Source organism: Drosophila suzukii, unplaced genomic scaffold (genome assembly GCF_043229965.1).
Source record: "Drosophila suzukii unplaced genomic scaffold, CBGP_Dsuzu_IsoJpt1.0 scf_9, whole genome shotgun sequence".
Lineage (NCBI taxonomy): Eukaryota > Metazoa > Arthropoda > Insecta > Diptera > Drosophilidae > Drosophila > Drosophila suzukii.
Genome location: NW_027255941.1, coordinates 1600894 through 1618772, shown reverse-complemented (window position 1 = coordinate 1618772; position 17879 = coordinate 1600894). Strand labels below are relative to the sequence as shown.

Here is a 17879-nt window from a genome sequence, read left to right as displayed (position 1 = left end):
GGGCTGAGCAGAAACCCCAGTGGGACCATCCGGGACAGAGCAAGGGACAGGCGGCGGTGTGTCGAAAGGAGCGATCCTGGAGAGCGCAGCTTCTGTTCACCCTAGTCTGAGAACGGTGACGCTTCCCTAAGCCGGTACGGCTGATACCCCTCGCGATTCCGAGTCGTTATCAGCAGTCACCAAGTCACGTGTGACAAGTGAACAGCGAGCGAGCGTCTTCAGGGAGCTGCGAGGATCTTCAGGGAGCGGCGAGGATCTTCAGGGAGCTGCGAGTACCTTCAGGGAGCTACAGGACTGGAGCACCGAGTCGTCAAGGCGAGAAGTCGTCGAGTCAATCAGGGCCGTCGGAAGCACCGAGGGTCACAAGCAACGAGTCAAGGCCAACCAAGCGACTAAGACACTTGTAATAATATACCCGCAATAAAACCCAATACGAACCCGTGAATTCTATGCTTTCTCACAGAGCTACTGGGCGGTCACGTTAATATAAATTTGGTGGGACGAACACACAATATACTGAGCTAGCCGCACGAATCTCGTAGCGAGCAGACCATAAAAATCAGTTCGTTACATCTGGCGCCCAACGTGATTGTCCCAGCAGTGAAAGCAATTTAAACAGAATGGGGAAGAAGTGGATCTACCGACTTAAAAAGGAGGATTTCGCCAATGTCGCACAGAGGCTTAATGTCACCCTGGACGGCAGATTAGAGGACATGAGAAAAGCATTATCCGAGTATTATTCAGAAACGGATAATGACCCACAGCTCGTTGACATCTGGGCCGATTTGGAAGCCACATACCACGACAAAGCCGGCCCCAGCATCACGTTAACAACCGCCGAAGGGGACAACTTAGTGGCAAGCCTGAGCGTTGACAACCTACAAAAGGAGGCAAACAGGAGAGGATCAAGCCAAGACAGGAAAACAACAGCGCTGATCTCGAGACCCAATCAATCGGACTATGCAAGGATCGCTAAACAGGTCCGCGAATGGTCGTTCAGGTTCGACGGGGCGGAAAAGCCGTTCGAGTTCCTGGAGCAGGTGGAATGAGTTAGACATGATTCCCCGAGCGATGCCTGAATTGCTGAAGGGAAGGGCTTTGAAGTGGTTCATCGCCAACAACAAACAATGGAAAACCTGGGCGGAGTTCATAGATAGTTTCCACACATACTTTCTACCGAGAGACTTCTTCACCAGGCTGGCGGATCAGGTCAGGCAACGAATTCAGGGCTTCAGCGAGTTGTTCAAAGACTACATGATCGACATGCAGACGATGGTGAGGCCACTTAATTACTCCGCTATAGAGACCCTAAGAATCATCAAGGAGAACTTCACCCCCAGTCTAAGGATCTTCCTAAGGGCATACAAAGTGTCGGACCTGGACACGCTGATGATATTAGCAGACGAGTATGAAGAACTCGAAAAGGAGCGGGAAGCGTTCGCGCAGTCGCAAGTCGGCATCGCCAGCGCAGGTAACATGCAGAAGATCCGAAGAGACAGGAATCCAGGAGACGCGGGGAAACGACCAATGGTCGCCACCGAACCGAGTACCACGGCAGCAGGCAACAGGAGCACCACGCGGAGGCCAATGGACACCACCACAACAGCAACAGATGCAACCAGCAAACAATGTTTGGAGGCCACCAAGTACAATACAAAGGCCTCGTGAAACGACACACATCACAGACCCCCAGGAGGCCTGCCGAAAGTGCGGCGGTCATGGACACTGGGCGCGGGGATGTCGGCACCAACGCCTGTTGTTCTGCTGGGTGTGCGGGAGAGTAGGCGTCAGGAGCGTTGAATGCTGCCAGCAGGCGGGAAATGCCCAGCGATCTCAGCCGCAGAGAGGCGAGCGGGGGTCGCAAGATGCTACCTCTCCAAACTAACGGGAAAGCTGATCGAGGAGGAGCAGCAGTTGTCCGCAGCGGTGACGATTGGTGGGGGCACATACAAAGCCACAATCGACACCGGGGCAAAAGCAAGCTTTATAAGCAAAGAGCTGGCGGACGACCTGGCTGCCCTCGGAAAGATTACGAGGATACGACGGCAAGTTAGGTTGGCAGATGGAAGATGTGGCGGAATCGATGAGCAGCTGGAGGTGGAAATCGCGTTCGGGAACAAGCGACTGAGCATGAGCCTGCTGATACTACCAGGGGTAGTGGATTTATTGGTGTTGGGATGGAACTTTCTGACACATGCCGGTACAGAGATTAAGTGCGCTGGACACGAAGTGATAATACCGGCCAGGAATCGTCACAAGGGATGGCTCGAGGAAAAGTTGTCGGTGGCAGTCGTACAACGGGCAAGCGAAGATGACGACACGACGAAATTCCTGGAGGCAGAGCTATCGACTTTCAGCAGCATGAAGGGAACATCAAACATGGCAGAGCATCAGATCACGATGAAAGACGACAAACCAATAAAGCAGCGATACTATCCCAAGAATCCGAAAGTTCAAGGGGAGATTAATGCGAAGGTGGACGAGCTTCTCCAAATGGGATACATAGAACACTCAACAAGCCCATACAGTTCTCCCATCGTGATGGTTAGAAAAAAGACGGGCAAATGGAGACTGTGCGTCGACCTTAGGCAAATAAACGCCAAATCTGTAAAGGATGCCTACCCGATGCCCCGAATAAATTAAATTCTCGACCAACTGAGGGAAGCACGGTACATCAGCAGCTTGGACCTAAAGGATGGGTACTGGCAAATCCCACTGAAAGCGGACAGCAGGCAGTATACGGCATTTACAGTGCCGGGGAAAGGTTTATTTCAATGGAAAGTAATGCCATTCGGACTTCATTCGGCGTCTGCGACCTTTCAACGGGTGCTGGACCGGGTGATCGGCCCAGAAATGTCGCCGTACGCATTTGCTTTCCAGGACGACATCATAGTGATCGGGCGCTCGCTGGAAGAACATAAGGCCAACCTAAAGGAAGTGTTCCGACGACTAAAGGAGGCAAATCTGAGATTAAACCCGGAGAAGTGTCAATTTTTCAAGAAAGAGCTGTTATATCTCGGTCACCGAGTGACTAGCGAAGGAATAGGCACGGATCCGGAAAAGGTAGCAGCCATCGCCGAACTAGAACCACCATCGACAGTAAGAGAGCTCCGACAGTACCTGGGCGTAGCATCATGGTACCGCCGGTTTGTACCTGACTTCGCAAAAATAGTCAAACCTCTCAACGATCTGCTACGCAAGGGCAATAAGTGGGTGTGGACACAGGAACATCAGACGGCGCTCGAAGAGGTGAAGGCAAGACTCGTCGCAGACCCCGTACTGGCATGCCCGGATTTCGACAAACCATTCATCGTGCAAACTGACGCAAGCGACTACGGCATCGGGGCAATCTTGACCCAGGAAACTGAACGAGGCGAAAAGGTAATCTCTTACTCAAGCCGAACGCTCAACGGCGCTGAGAAGAATTATTCAACAACCGAGAAGGAGTGCTTGGCAATCGTCTGGGCAATCCGATAGCTCAAGCCGTATCTGGAAGGTTACCACTTTAAAGTAGTAACCGACCACATGGCACTGAAGTGGCTCAACAGCATAGAGAGCCCTTCAGGGAGGATCGCCAGATGGGCCCTGGAGTTGCAGCAGTACGACTTCGAAAGAGCGTACAGGAAAGGGCAACTCAACGTGGTGGCAGACGCTTTGTCAAGGCAGCCACTGCCGGAAACGCTTCGAGGGATCAAGGAGACGTCGGCGGCGGAAGCTTCTGCAGCATGCAGCTGGATTCTGGAAATGCGCGAAAAGATAAGGACCCAGCCGCAAAAGTATCCAGACTACGTGATGGAGGGTAACACCCTGTACAGGAATATACATCATAGAGCGGGCAGCGAAGATGTTGCAACATGGAAGATGTGCATCCCGAAAGCTCTACGGGAAACGGTGCTGAAGGAGAACCACGACTCACCGGCGGCTGGCCATGTAGGAAGCCGAAAGACAATAGCACGTCTGGCAGCCCGGTACTACTGGCCAGGAATGCACAGAGACGCCCGAGCCCACGTGCGAGCATGCGAGACATGCATGAGGTTCAAGCCGAATCAGATGCAAATGGCTGGGAAAATGCTTACGCAGGTGCCAGAGGAACCATGGGCTACGGTATGTGCAGACTTCGTCGGACCCCTGCCGCGTTCGAAGCACGGCAACCAAATGCTGCTGGTATTGATAGTCAGGTTCTCCAAGTGGACTGAGTTGGTGCCGCTGCGAAGCGCGACGGCCGAATCCCTAAAGAAAGCTTTTAAAGAACGCATAATCGCGAGGTATGGGGTCCCCAAAATAGTCATAACGGACAACGGAGTCCAGTTTACCAGCAAAACCTTCAAGAGTTTCCTGGCCGAAATGGGAGCCAGGCAACAGTTCACAGCTCCATACACCCCACAGGAGAACCCGACTGAGAGAGCCAATAGGACGGTGAAAACAATGATTGCGCAGTTCGCAGGGCAGAACCAAAGAGACTGGGACGAAAAATGGCCAGAAATCATGCTGGCAGTAAGCACGAGCGTTTCAGAATCCACAGGTTACACACCGTCGTTCATTACCCAAGGCAGAGAACCAAGACTACCGAGCGCCCTATACGACAGAGAAACCGTAGGGACCGGACGACCGACAGAGACCCCGGAAGAGAATGCTAACAAACTCAGGGAAATCTTCGAGATTGTAAGGCGGAACCTGGAGAAAGCATCCCAGGACCAGGCTAGGCATTATAACCTAAGGAGGAGGCAATGGACGCCAAAGGTGGGTGACGTCGTGTGGGCCAAGGAACACCATTTATCAAAAGCGGCCGAGGGGTTCGCAGCAAAATTGGCCCCAAGATACGACGGACCTTACCAAGTCACAGGTTTTGCGTCACCAGTAATCTGCAAAATACGACACATAAACACAAAGAAAGAGCGGACCATCCACGTAAGCGAGCTGAAACAGCAACAAACGGAAAACACAAGCGAGCGGCTACAGCAAGCAGACACAACAGATGCAAAACAACATTAAAAGTCCAAGGATACGTCCAAGGATTCCCAAAGGGTACTACGGAAAGAGTCCAAGGATACCTGCAAGGATTCCCAAAGGATACTACGAACAAATTCCAAGGATACCTCCAAGGATACTACAGGGCATCTACAAAGGCGCAATGAAACACATAAAGGACATCAGGAGAACGTTAAGAACACAAAGGGAGCGAACCAGAGCGTCTAAGGTCTTGATTGGGACTGATCGGAGGAAAAGAAAAAAAACGCATCAAAAGTCTGCCGAAGGAAGGGGGAAGACGGCACAGAGCAGAGAGCTGTACCGTAGATCTGGGTAGTAAGAAGGAGAGGCCGATGGAAATAGCGGGATTGAGCAAAGAGGAAGGCTCGGAACCGAGGTGTCGTTAAAGGGAGCCCAGGCTCCAGCTAGACAATCAAAATCAACGAGCATCATGAGCACACGTGTGACGAGGAGCGAAGCGCGCAGGATGATGGCTGCCCACCAGCCGTCCGGAGGACGTCGGCAGCCCGGCCTACCCGAACCTCGCGGCGGATCTCCGGGCGGGGTGTCCCCGATCCGGTGATCAGCTCCGACAGCGACGTCGAGTTGGTGGAGGACCCGCGGGTGGAGCAACGGCGATGGCGGCTTCGCAAGGCGTTCAACCGGGCCGACGGACGCATCCCGACTGGCGCGGCGCAGGTGGAGTGGGCCAGTGAAGAACCGCCCCCGGACCAGCCGGCTCCCGTTAGCCATGCCGAGGCTGTGGTAGCGGCTACGTGGGAGTTCCGGCGCAAGTGCGAGGCGCGAAGGCGAAACGAGGAGCGGCGGTTGAAGGAGATGGAGGAGTCACCGGAGTGGCAGGCCCAACTACGGATGGCCGAGGAGGAGGAGACGCAGCTGTGGGAAAACCCGGGGTACCCACCTACGCCGAGGTATGCGCCCGAACCCTGCACCCCGCCGCAAGAAGTGGCAGACGATTGGGCGCCCTCGCCTCCGCGGTGGCTGCCCGAAATCCCGCCCACACCGCGGTACGAGGGGTCACCACAGTGGACGCCAGCACGACCGCCCACGCCGAGGCACGAGCAGCAGCCACCACAGCAGCAGCCGCCACCGCAGCAGCAGCCACCACCGCAGCAGCAGCCACCACAGCAGCAGCCACCACCGCAGCAGCAGCCACCACCGCAGCAGCAGCCACCACAGCAGCAGCCACCACCGCAGCAGCAGCCACCACCGCAGCAGCAGCCACCACAGCAGCAGCCACCACCGCAGCAGCAGCCACCACCGCAGCAGCAACACATCCGGACAGACATACCGGCGGCCCACGTGAGCCACAGCACCCGGACGTTCGTGGCCGAAGGGGTAAAGTAACGACAGCAGACGGTTGTCTGGACCTGGCCGGAGGGACCCGCGGAGGAGACGGCAGCGACGGAAGAACCCCGGATCTGGGAAGAATGTGGTCCCCGGGTGAGCCCGCTGGACCCCAGGACCCGTGGCAGACCGGAGCAGTGGGCACCACCGACGCCGAGCACCGGACCAACGACGCCAAGGACAGGGCCATCGACGCCAACGCCTACCGGGAGCGCAGTAACCGCGGAGCCTCTGGAGCGAGGACCCTGGGTGTGGCCTGAGCCCGTGGAAAACGGCCGTCCTCCGCTCAAGCGGCAGCACTCGGCGCCCGAAGTGTCCGAGGTGGTGGCCCGGCCGAAGTTGTCGCGGACGGTGTCGGCGCCGGAGGGCCAGCGATGGCGAGAGATCGCGGAGCCGGAGTGGCCCGAAGGGATCGCGGAGGCACCGGTGGTACAAGAGGCTCGCATCCTGGGCGGCAGGCGCAGCGTGCGCGTATGGAGAGAGGGGCGCGCGTTCCGCGTCCGGTTGGGGCTGGCGGGTATGAGAGTGTTCGAGGAGCAGAAATAAAAGTTAAATGAAACGAAAAACAGAGTTTAAAAAAAAAAACCGGCATAGAACGGGAAACGCGGTTGAAACAGGGGCCAGAAGTAAGGGGCATACATGGCAGCTTCAGCGTCCTGAAATCAATATTGGGTTAATACAGGAAGCAGCCAAGCGACACCAAAATACTTACCTGCAGCGAAGCAAATGCGAAGTCCTCTCCGCACCAGCTTTCGAGTGTTGCCAGCGTAAAGCCAGGCTCAGCCGGCTGAGGACGATTGAAGGGCGAGAGAGAGAGACGAGAGGCGAGAGAGGTCGTGTGGACAGAGAAAGGATGAAATAGAAAGGAGTGAGGAAATGCGAAAACTTACCTAGAAAGTTGCAAAATCACCATGAGCCAGGGAAGGGGGCGCCTCGATAGGCGATCGGTTGGCCCTAGATGAAAGTGCGATCGATGGGTACACGTCAAATGGTAATGTCGGCCAAAGGTGGAAATATCGCAACGAGCAGGTGGCAACGCCGCATTGTCGATATCGATATCGCACATCGATCACACACGAATGGTGTGACCAGGCGGAGGAAGCAAATAAAAGGAGTAGAACGCAGCGATGAGCAGCGAGCTGGGGATCGATAGCACACGAGTATCGATGTCCCAGTGGAGTCAGGAAAGATATCGGCGCGGGAGATTCAAGTTGCTACGAGGAGGATGGCCAGCGCTGTAGAAACTCAACGGAGTTAAGAGCGTCGTGGGAGCATCGAGGGAGCAACGAGGGAGCGCCGCGGGAATCACAAGGACTCGAAGGCTAGGATAAACAAGAAAACGCCGGAGAGTAGGAACAAGTTTAAAATGTTTCCCGAAGTAAGGGGGGAATGTGAGGAGTTGAATAACTCCCCACAAATAGAAACAGCAGCAGATGGCCGGCCGCTTGGCAGATACGCGGCGAATTCGCGTAGTAACGGCGCGGCGAGGAGAGCGAGAGAGTTTGGAGACCAACGAAGGAGAGCGAGAGAGTTTGGAGACCAATGAAGGAGAGCGAGAGAGTTTGGAGACCAAGGATGGAGATCGAGAGAGAGTGGAGACTTCGCGGGCAAGGCAAGAGTGCCGTGTGCAAAAGCGGGTAACGGAACTTCACCGGACTTTGGACTCTCCCGTGAACTTTGGACCGGGAGAGGAAGTGCCACATCTCGGCGGTGGAGCGGCACACAGGCGTGCCACAAGCATCACGGGAATCAGCGGGATGGCAGCAGTGGGCGGAGCATCGATTGGAAGCGGTACGGGAACGACAAGTGGGTCATCCAGGAGGCACGGACTTTGGACCCAGAGTGGAGAGATCCAGCGGGCCGTGCGCAAAAGGGATATAACGGTTCCCGGAGGCCCTATATAAGGCCGCAGAGCGCTGGCAGCTGGATCAGTCGATCACAAGGAGTCAAACCGTCAAGATCACTCAGATACCAAAGTGAACAATCAAACAACCAGATAATCTACAAGGGAGCAGCAGCAAGTCGAGTCGCCAGAGAAGCAGCGCCGTGGGAGCCTACAAGGAGCGAGATTGCTACGTCGAGACGTTCGGGATTGGGATACCAGGAATCTCCGAATTGAGACGCAGGTAGCTGAGATCCAGAGGGCAACACATGGCTAGGTCAAGGCGGTCGATTAACCCTGTCCACAAAGTCCTGGCGTTACGCCTGGAAAGAGTATAACAAGCCAGAAGGGAGAGCGGTCGATCGGTAAGGTCTCGAGTGGAATTGTCCAGGAGAGCCCTACGGATTCGACTTGCGAGGTCCCGGAGCGGCGTGCCCGAACCACGAGTATAACAAGCCAGAAGGGAGAGCGGTCGATCGGTATGGTCTCGAGTGGAATTGTCCAGGAGAGCCCTACGGATTCGACTTGCGAGGTCCCGGAGCGGCGTGCCCGAACCCCGAGTACCAAAAGCCACACGGAAACGTCCCGGACAAAAGGCAAAAGGGTGAGGCTAGGGTGGAACGTTCGTTTACACTAGGCGTGGAAGCGAAGTAAGGCGCGAGGCAGCTTCCTGGCGTTCCGCCTTGACTGTCCGCGCGGGCTGAGCAGAAACCCAGTGGGACCATCCGGGACAGAGCAAGGGACAGGCGGCGGTGTGTCGAAAGGAGCGATCCTGGAGAGCGCAGCTTCTGTTCACCCTAGTCTGAGAACGGTGACGCTTCCCTAAGCCGGTACGGCTGATACCCCTCGCGATTCCGAGTCGTTATCAGCAGTCACCAAGTCACGCGTGACAAGTGAACAGCGAGCGAGCGTCTTCAGGGAGCTGCGAGGATCTTCAGGGAGCGGCGAGGATCTTCAGGGAGCTGCGAGTACCTTCAGGGAGCTACAGGACTGGAGCACCGAGTCGTCAAGGCGAGAAGTCGTCGAGTCAATCAGGGCCGTCGGAAGCACCGAGGGTCACAAGCAACGAGTCAAGGCCAACCAAGCGACTAAGACACTTGTAATAATATACCCGCAATAAAACCCAATACGAACCCGTGAATTCTATGCTTTCTCACTGAGCTACTGGGCGGTCACGTTAATATAAATTTGGTGGGACGAACACACAATATACTGAGCTAGCCGCACGAATCTCGTAGCGAGCAGACCATAAAAATCAGTTCGTTACAGATTTTAACATGTTTATTTCATCCACCACAACATCTCCTGCTATCATAAATTTCCTCGATTCCTCAGACCACAACTTATAATTATTTGGTTCATAACCTACAAGTATAGCTTTAATTGACTTTTCGTCAAACTTTCTTTTTCGTATTTTATTCAAAGCATATACCGCCGAACCAAATATTTTAAGATATTTCAACGTTGGTTTTTTGTTATGCAACATCTCAAATGGTGTTTTATTTATCTTTTGCAATGCTCTACTTGGGGATCTGTTTATTAAATAGGGTGCTGTTAAAACAGCCTCACCCCAAAAATGCTTATTGAGCTTAGCACAACTGATCATAGATCGAGCCTCTTCGGTGATTGTTCGAATCATCCGTTCTGATACACCATTCAATAGTGGAGTATGAGGAACCGTTAAATGATAGCTGATGCCTTTTTCGTCACAGAAATCACGCATTTCGTTAGAAAATTATTCCCTTCCATTATCGATATATAAATTCACAGTTTTTAAACTGAAGTGAGCCTCGCTCTTCGCTACAAAGTCTTTAAAAACAAAAAACACATCCGACTTATAAGTTATTAAATAGGTCACACAGTAATGTGTATACTGATCAATAAAAACTACATAGTAGTTCTTATTATCAATGGTAGAGGGTGTTATTGGACCACAGAAGTCGGAATGGACAACAAACAATGGTCGTGTAATAGTTTCTTTATTTTTAAATTTTTGAAACTTTAATCTAGCTTGCTTGCCGTTTATACAAGCCTCACATAATTCATGGTTTAAATAAATATTGTTTAATATTTTAGTATCTTCAAAGAAACTATTTCGTTTTATTTCTAAAAATTTCCTACACTTATGTGGCCTAATCTTTCATGCCATAATCGATACTCAGCACTATTAGAAATCTTAGAAGTAAATGTTTTACTGTTCAGTTGAAATTTTATAATAGGTACATTGTACTCACTTATTCCATTAAAGGCCAATTTACCATTTTTAGATACTTTTACACCTTCAGTGTTAAATTCGATGGTCATGCCTGCATCCTGTGTTCGTGCCTAACCGAAGTAGACACTTCCGGGTCTCACTTGTCGCTGGCACGGGGACGCTTTGCTGGCAGGACGATCGTTACTGCGATGCCGGACCACAGGCGATGCGGAACTGCGCTGAGGTTGAGCTAACGTAGGTTAGCTGCTATTTGAGATAGTATATTACGAGCCCTATTCCCAGAGGTAGGAAGTAGAACCGCGGAGTTATGAGACGCGTTGTTAACTGTTTTATTCTTCATTTGATACCTGCTTATATATTACTTGGAACACGGAAGCTTAGTGTAATGATTAGTGAAATAAGCTATAATCTAAAGTAGGTCAGGGAATTATGATTATGGTGCAGTTGGCTCAGCTAAAACTGCAACATGTGCTGACTGCATTGGCGCGTCAGTGTGCCGTTGAGTCGGTGAGAAGGTGAGTTAGTGAGACATATAATATGCTGATCAGCAACTCACATCTGCAGTGAGTGCTACTGAGCGCCTGGTACTGTTCCCAACTTGGTTTCTGCTTGATCTGTTGGGTGTGGTCATGTTGATTACCTTTGGGTACGAACATTCTCCCCCCCATTGAGGGGTACCTTCAATTAAGGCGTGTTGTCGGTCAGCCCTTGGCCGAATTGTATAGGAAACACCTAACAAATCATTGACCGAGGTGGATCCTTCCTTCAACTGCGGCGGTTCATGTTTATAATTCAGGTCACTCATACCTTCTTGATGATGCTTAACACTCCCCGTTGCGATAAAATTGACATTTCCGTGGGGACTGAAATTGTGACCTCGTCGAACTTGATCATTTGGGACGTCTGTGGTATGTGGACTTTCTGAGGCTTGCGAGGCCAAAATTACGAGGCCGCAGCCAGTTTCTGTCGGGTTTGGCCGGCTGAAAGTAAGATCGATTATGCAAAGTCGGAAGGGTCTGCCCTTCCGCTACGGTGCGGGAATTAATGGGACACGAAGGGATCTGCCGCCTCTAAGGGGGGGGGGGGGGTGGGGGGGGGATAGGTAGGGCACGAAGGGGTCTGCCACCTCGTGGGGAGTTAGTAGGGCACGAAGGGGTCTGCCACCTCGTGGGGAGTTAATAGGGCACGAAGGGACCTGCCACCTCGTGGGGAGTTAATAGGACGCGAAGGGATATACCACCTCGTGGGGAGTTAGTAGGGCACGAAGGGGTCTGCCACCTCGTGAGGAGTTAATATCACACGAAGGGATATACCACTTCGTGGGGGGGAAGGGGTTTCATGCAGGAATGTGAGGGGGTCTTCCGCCTTACTGTGCAGGCAAGTTAGAGGATGAAATTCACAAGATGGGGATGATAGACATATATGTCGGACGTAAATAATTAACCGCTTCCAATTGGGTCATCGATTTTTAGTAATCAAAGGGGTGCGGGGGGGGGGGGGGGGGGGGCAAAACCCAATACCCATATCAACACGGCTTGCCTTTTCTTTTCGTATTAGTTCACTCAATTTTATTTGTCGTGTTTAATTGTTCCTGGGTTTCACTGCGCCTATTACACTGATTCACTAACCTTACTTCCTACCGCCCGGGCTTTCTTTTTTCTGTGTGTGTGTCCTTTCTTTTTCTTTTCCGCGTGCGCGACCGTTCGCCTTGAGGCACCAGAGCCGAGAGCCCGGATGCCGTGTACCCATTTCAGCCTTCTTCTCTTTGCTTTGCCAGATCGGTTTAGTATTTTCTCTATTTTATAGTATTTTTCCCTATGGTTGACACCTCGGGCGGATGGTGCGGAACCAAACTTGACCTATTTTGGTTTTGCACCCCAAAAATCCATATGTTCGCTTTCCACTTACTAAATCATAATCCTTCATTTCATATCACTTACGTACTAATATTAACAATGGCGAACTTAGTTAACTATTACTTATATCTATATATTGTGACGGTCTAGCCGTCGGGCAGGATCGTCACACCACCCCTTTCCTACCGGGGGCTGATGATGAGCCGTCCGTCGCTCTTCACGATGACGACGTAGTGCCAATCCGTCCCTTTAAAGGCGAAGCGAACACGGTGTCCTCGTCCGGCTTGTCCGGCCGCCCTCTCAGCGATCAGACTAATGGCCGATGCCGGCAGATGTCGCAATTCGCCCGTCCCGGTCCTGCCTTCTGGTAACGGGGCTAACTCGTCCAGAGGTACCGTCACGGTCGATGTGGATGAGGTCAACTCCTCCATGAACGACCCAACCCAACCGGTCCCCTGGATTACGTCGTCCTCCTCGGTCTCGTCCATTGAGGTCGAGACTGCCGTATCGGTCTTTGCTGCCTCCGGGTTCTGGAACACCCGACGGAACAGTGGGCGATCCTCCACCCCATCCTCGCTATCGGTTGCCAACTCACACTCCGCAAAATACTTCACATGGTGAGTCCCAGGGCGTGAATTCACGTGGTAGCGCTTCGCCTACTGCGCTCCGGGCTTCGGTGGTGAGCGCTGTGGTCCAATCGGGGATGTCTGAGCCGCCTGGGCGCGAGTCTTCCTCGGCGAGCGTCGCCGGTAAGCTGGGGACGTCTGAACAGACTGGACGCGGGTCTGCTTTGGAGAACATTGCCTGCGAGTCGGGGATGTCTGGGTTTCCTGCGCACGGGTCTTCTTTGGCGAGCACTGCGGCCGATGTGGGGATGTCGGGTCCTCTGCCTGGGGAAGGAACGTCGCCTGGTCCACGGCTGCTCGTCGTCTTCTTGCGGTGCGTAATACCGTGGCCCCTGCGAACGGCGACCCCACGAGTAATCTCGAGGCTCGTCGCGTTCGTCGCTGTCGCTTGCGTTGCTGAGATCATCCTCGACGGTATACGTTGTCGAAGGTCGAGCGGATCGTCGTGTCTCGCCGGGTTTAGGGGTCCACATGCCCGCAATCCGAGGTCCACCCGTAGCCCCAGACTCCTGGTCGTCGGAAGACTTGGCGCCGCCGTTGATTAATTGGTCCTCTGCGCCCCTCCCTCTTCGTCTTCCGATGCCTCTGACTCTCCTCCACTGTACCGTGATGAAAAACCTCGGTATCGTCCGAACTATCCGACAACTCGATGACTTCATCCATCTGAAAGCGGAGACTAAACTTATAGATACAAGACCCCTATTGTTCAAGCTCCCTACCTACCGGTGCAGTGAAACCTCGACTTAGAATACTTAGACAATAACATTGTGTGTTAGTACAATTCAACTTAGAAATTACCATGCGAACCTATACCCTGCTTAACCTCTCGTGCCGCCTCCCGGGGCAATCCCGTCGTCTTCTTCCGCGGCTGCATTCCCAAAGTCCTCAGAGTAATAGGGTTTCAGCTGACTTATGTTGGCAGAGCGTGAACGTCTTTCCCTTGGGCGTCGCAACACGACCAGGTTAGGGGATATGAACCTCGTTACGGTGTAGGGACCGTCATACTTGGGGGCCAATTTGGCGGCGAAACCTTCGGCCGCCTTCGAGAGAGGATGTTGGCGTAGCCACACCTTGTCACCGCGATTCGGTCTCCACTCACGGCGTCGAAGGTTGTATTGGCGGGCTTGCTCTTGGGAAGCACGTTGGAGGTTGGATCTGACAATACCGAAGTTTCCTCTGAGTTGGAGCGCTTTTCCTGCGGGGTCCTTAGATATCACCGTTGATCCAGGGGTGACCTCGTCGTATAAAATAGTAGGGAGTCTGGGCTCGCGTCCTTGCGTCAGGATGGCGAGACTGTATCCCGTAGAGTCCGATACACTTGCGTTGATGGCGAGCGCTATTTCCGGTAATAGCTCGTCCCAGGAACTTTGGTCTCCCTCGGTGAGTTGGGCTATCATCGTCTTGACCGTCCGATTCGTCCTCTCGGTAGGGTTCTCCTGTGGACAGTATGGAGCAGTATATTGGATCTCTACCCCTATCGTGTGGAAGTACTCCTTCAAGATGCGGCTGGTAAATTGAGTACCGTTATCGCAGACGAACTTCCGAGGGATGCCGACTCAGCCCAGTATCCGTTCCCGGAATGCCTTCTGATCTTGGGTGGCGGTAGCTTTCCGTAACGGGATCAACTCCACCCATTTAGAAAAGACGTCATGAAATACGAGGAGCATGGTGTTTCCGTGTTTCGACCGGGGTAGTGAGCCGACAAAGTCTGCGCTTAAAACGTCAAACGGTTCGCTTGTCATGCGGGTTAACATTTTGCTTGCCGCTTTCGTCTGGGCGGTTTTGAACTTCTGGCATGCCTCGCAGCGCTGGACGTAACGCTTCGCGTCTCTAAACATGCCGGGCCAGAAATACCTCTGAGATAGTCGAGAAACGGGTTTCCGGACGCCCAGATGTCCAGCCGTGGGCGCGTCGTGGCATTCTTGGAGGACTCGGACTCGAGATCAGCTCTGTGTCCCAAATTCCGGTATAGTTGCCCATTTTCCATCATGTAGTCTGAGAACTTCTCGGGGTCTTCTTTTATCTTAGCTCGCATACCTTGGATCCATTTACAGGGTGTGTCCACTTCGGTCATCTGTTGCAAGACTCCACATGGTTGTCGGGATAACGCGTCCGCTACCACGTTCAATTTGCCTCAACGGTACCGCACGTCGAACTCCAGCGCCCATCTTGCTACCCGACCGGAGGGATTTTCGATGGAGTTCAACCATTTGAGGGCTAGGTGGTCGGAAACCACCTCGAACCGATACCCTTCCAAGTAGCACCGCATTTTTCTGATAGCCCATATGATGGCCAGACACTCTTTCTCCGTCGTCGTGTAATTGCCCTCCGTGGCTGTGAGTCGACGGCTGGCGTACGCGATGACTCTGTCCTGGCCCTCGATATCTTGCGACAAGACCGTTCCTAGCCCCACGTCGCTAGCGTCAGTTTGCAACTTAAACGTCTTATCGAAGTCAGGACATCCTAACACGGAGGCGGTGGTTAACCTTCTTTTTACCTCTTCTAGCGCGTTCTGTTGCTCGGGACCCCATGCCCACTTCCGGCCTTTCTTCAACAGGGCCGTCATTGGCTGTACCACGGTTGCGAAGTTAGGGACGAACCGGCGATACCAAGAGGCCATGCCTAGCCACTGTCGGAGCTCCTTGAGGCATGTAGGGGACTTAAGGTGGGTAATGGCCGACATTTTCTCCGGGTCAGTCTGGACTCCTTCGGCACTAATCACGTGGCCTCTGCTTGAAGAACGCGCATTTCTTCGGGTTCACCTTCAGGTTCGCCCTCCGTAGCCTACTGAAGACTTCTCCCAGATTGGACAAATGTTGTTCCTCCGTGGCGCCTATAACGATGATATCGTCCAAATAGTCGAAGGCGAACGGCTCCATGTCCGCACCAATCACGCTATCCAAGGCGCGCTGGAAGGTTACGCTGGCCGAGTGAAGCCCGAAGGGCATGACCTTCCACTGGTATAGGCCTCCGCCCGGAACGGTGAAGGCCGTGAACTGACGGCTATCCTTGGCCATGGGTATTTGCCAATAACCGTGCTTTAAGTCCAACGTCGAAATGTATCGGGCTTGACGTAGTTTTTCCAAGATGTGGTTGATCTTGGGGACGGGGTACGCGTCGGGCACTGAGTGAGCGTTCAATTGCCTATAATCAACGCACATGCGCCATTCACCCGTCTTCTTTTTGACCAACACTATGGGTGCGCTATGCGGGCTCCGCGAAGGTTTGATGGCGTCTTCTCGGAGTAGTTCATCCACTTGGGCGTCAATCACGCTCTGCATTGCCGGATTCCTTGGGTAGTACCTTTGTTTCAAGGGTTTATCGTCTCGCATTATAATCCGATGCTCCGCCACGTGGGATACACCTCGAAGCCCCTTGAAGACCGTCAACTCTCGGGTGATGAATTCCAGCTGGTCGCGTCTTAGGTCATCCTCTTCCGTCATTGATTCTCCATCCTCTGCTTCTTCGATTTCGTCCGGCCGAAAGTCCTCCAAGACTCTTCCTGGTTCGTCGTATTTCCTGATCCTGTAATAGGTAGGGCACGAAAGGGTTAGTTAGTAGGACACGAAGGGGTCTGCCACCTCGTGGGGAGTTCATAGGACACGAAGGGATATACCACCTCGTGGGGAGTTAGTAGGGCATGAAGGGGTCTGCCACCTCGTGAGGAGTTAATATCACACGAAGGGATATACCACCTCGTGGGGGGGAGGGGTTTCATACGGGAATGTGAGGGGGTCTTCCGCCTCACTGTGCAGGCAGGTTAGAGGATGAAATTCACAAGATCGGGATGATATATATATATGTCTGACATTAATAATTTACCGCTTCCAATTGGGTCATCGATCGTTAGTAGTAAGAACAAAGGGGTGCGAGGGGGGGGGGGGGGGGCAAAACCCAATACGCATATCAACACGACTTGCCTTTTCTTTTCGTATTAGTTCACTCAATTATATTTGTCGTGTTTAATTGTTCCTGGGTTTCACTGCGCCGATTACACTGATTCACTAACCTTACTTCCTACCGCCCGGGCTTTCTTTTTTCTGCGTGTGTGTCCTTTCTTTTTCTTTTCCGCGTGCGCGACCGTTCGCCTTGAGGTACCAGAGCCGAGAGCCCGGAAACCGCCGTGTGCCCATTTCATCCTTCTTCTCTTTGCTTTGCCAGATCGGTTTGGTATTTTCTCTATTTTCTAGTATTTTTCCCTATGGTTGAAACCTCGGGCGGATGGTGCGGAACCAAACTTGACCTATTTTGGTTTTGCACCCCAAAAATCCATATGTTCGCTTTCCACTTACTAAATCATAATCCTTCATTTCATATCACTTACGTACTAATAATAACAATGGCAAACTTAGTTAACTATATACATATATATATATATTTTGAAGGTCTAGCCGTCGGGCAGGATCGTCACAGTATCAATCGGTACTGACGATTGGTCTGTAATGACTGTGGGAATAATAAATACCTCTATTAGTGTTTCAAACCCTGATGTAACTGATGAGAGCTTTAGTGTTAATCTAATTGCTGTTGATATTTTTCTTTCGATTCCAGATATTTCAATCGGTGACCTTTCCTTAAGAGATAGCAGATCTGCCATTCTCCTTGAGATAAGATTCACCTGTGATCCACCATATATTACAGCGCGACATGTAATTGACCGTTTGGCCCTTGTAATGATACCTTGGCGGTCGCGAGCAGAGTATATCCTCCTACGTCGTCGTAGCCTGCAATGGTTACTGCGCCGGCTACAAGATTGCTAGTCGGTCTTTGGTGTAACAGTGAATGATGCCGTTGCTGGCAGACTCGACAAGTGGTTGGTGATCCACAGTTTTCAACCTTATGAGCTGTAGACAAACAATTTGTGCATGCTCCTACTCGAATAGTGGCTTGGCGCCGCGTTTGGGATCCATTTTCTGGAAACGGCTACATGCTCTAAAATGATGTGGTCCTAGGTGACAAATCTT

The 17879-nt window shown here is 52.6% G+C and overlaps 1 protein-coding gene across 1 annotated transcript; it reads right to left on the bottom strand.

Annotated features, from left to right (window-relative positions):
• Positions 1–13733: 13733 nt before the first annotated feature.
• LOC139355108 (uncharacterized) lies at positions 13734–14314 on the bottom strand. Its single transcript, XM_070999434.1, has one exon. It carries the CDS (start codon positions 14310–14312, stop codon positions 13734–13736), a length of 579 nt encoding a protein of 192 aa, XP_070855535.1. The 5' UTR covers positions 14313–14314.
• Between the last annotated feature and the right edge of the window lie 3565 nt (positions 14315–17879).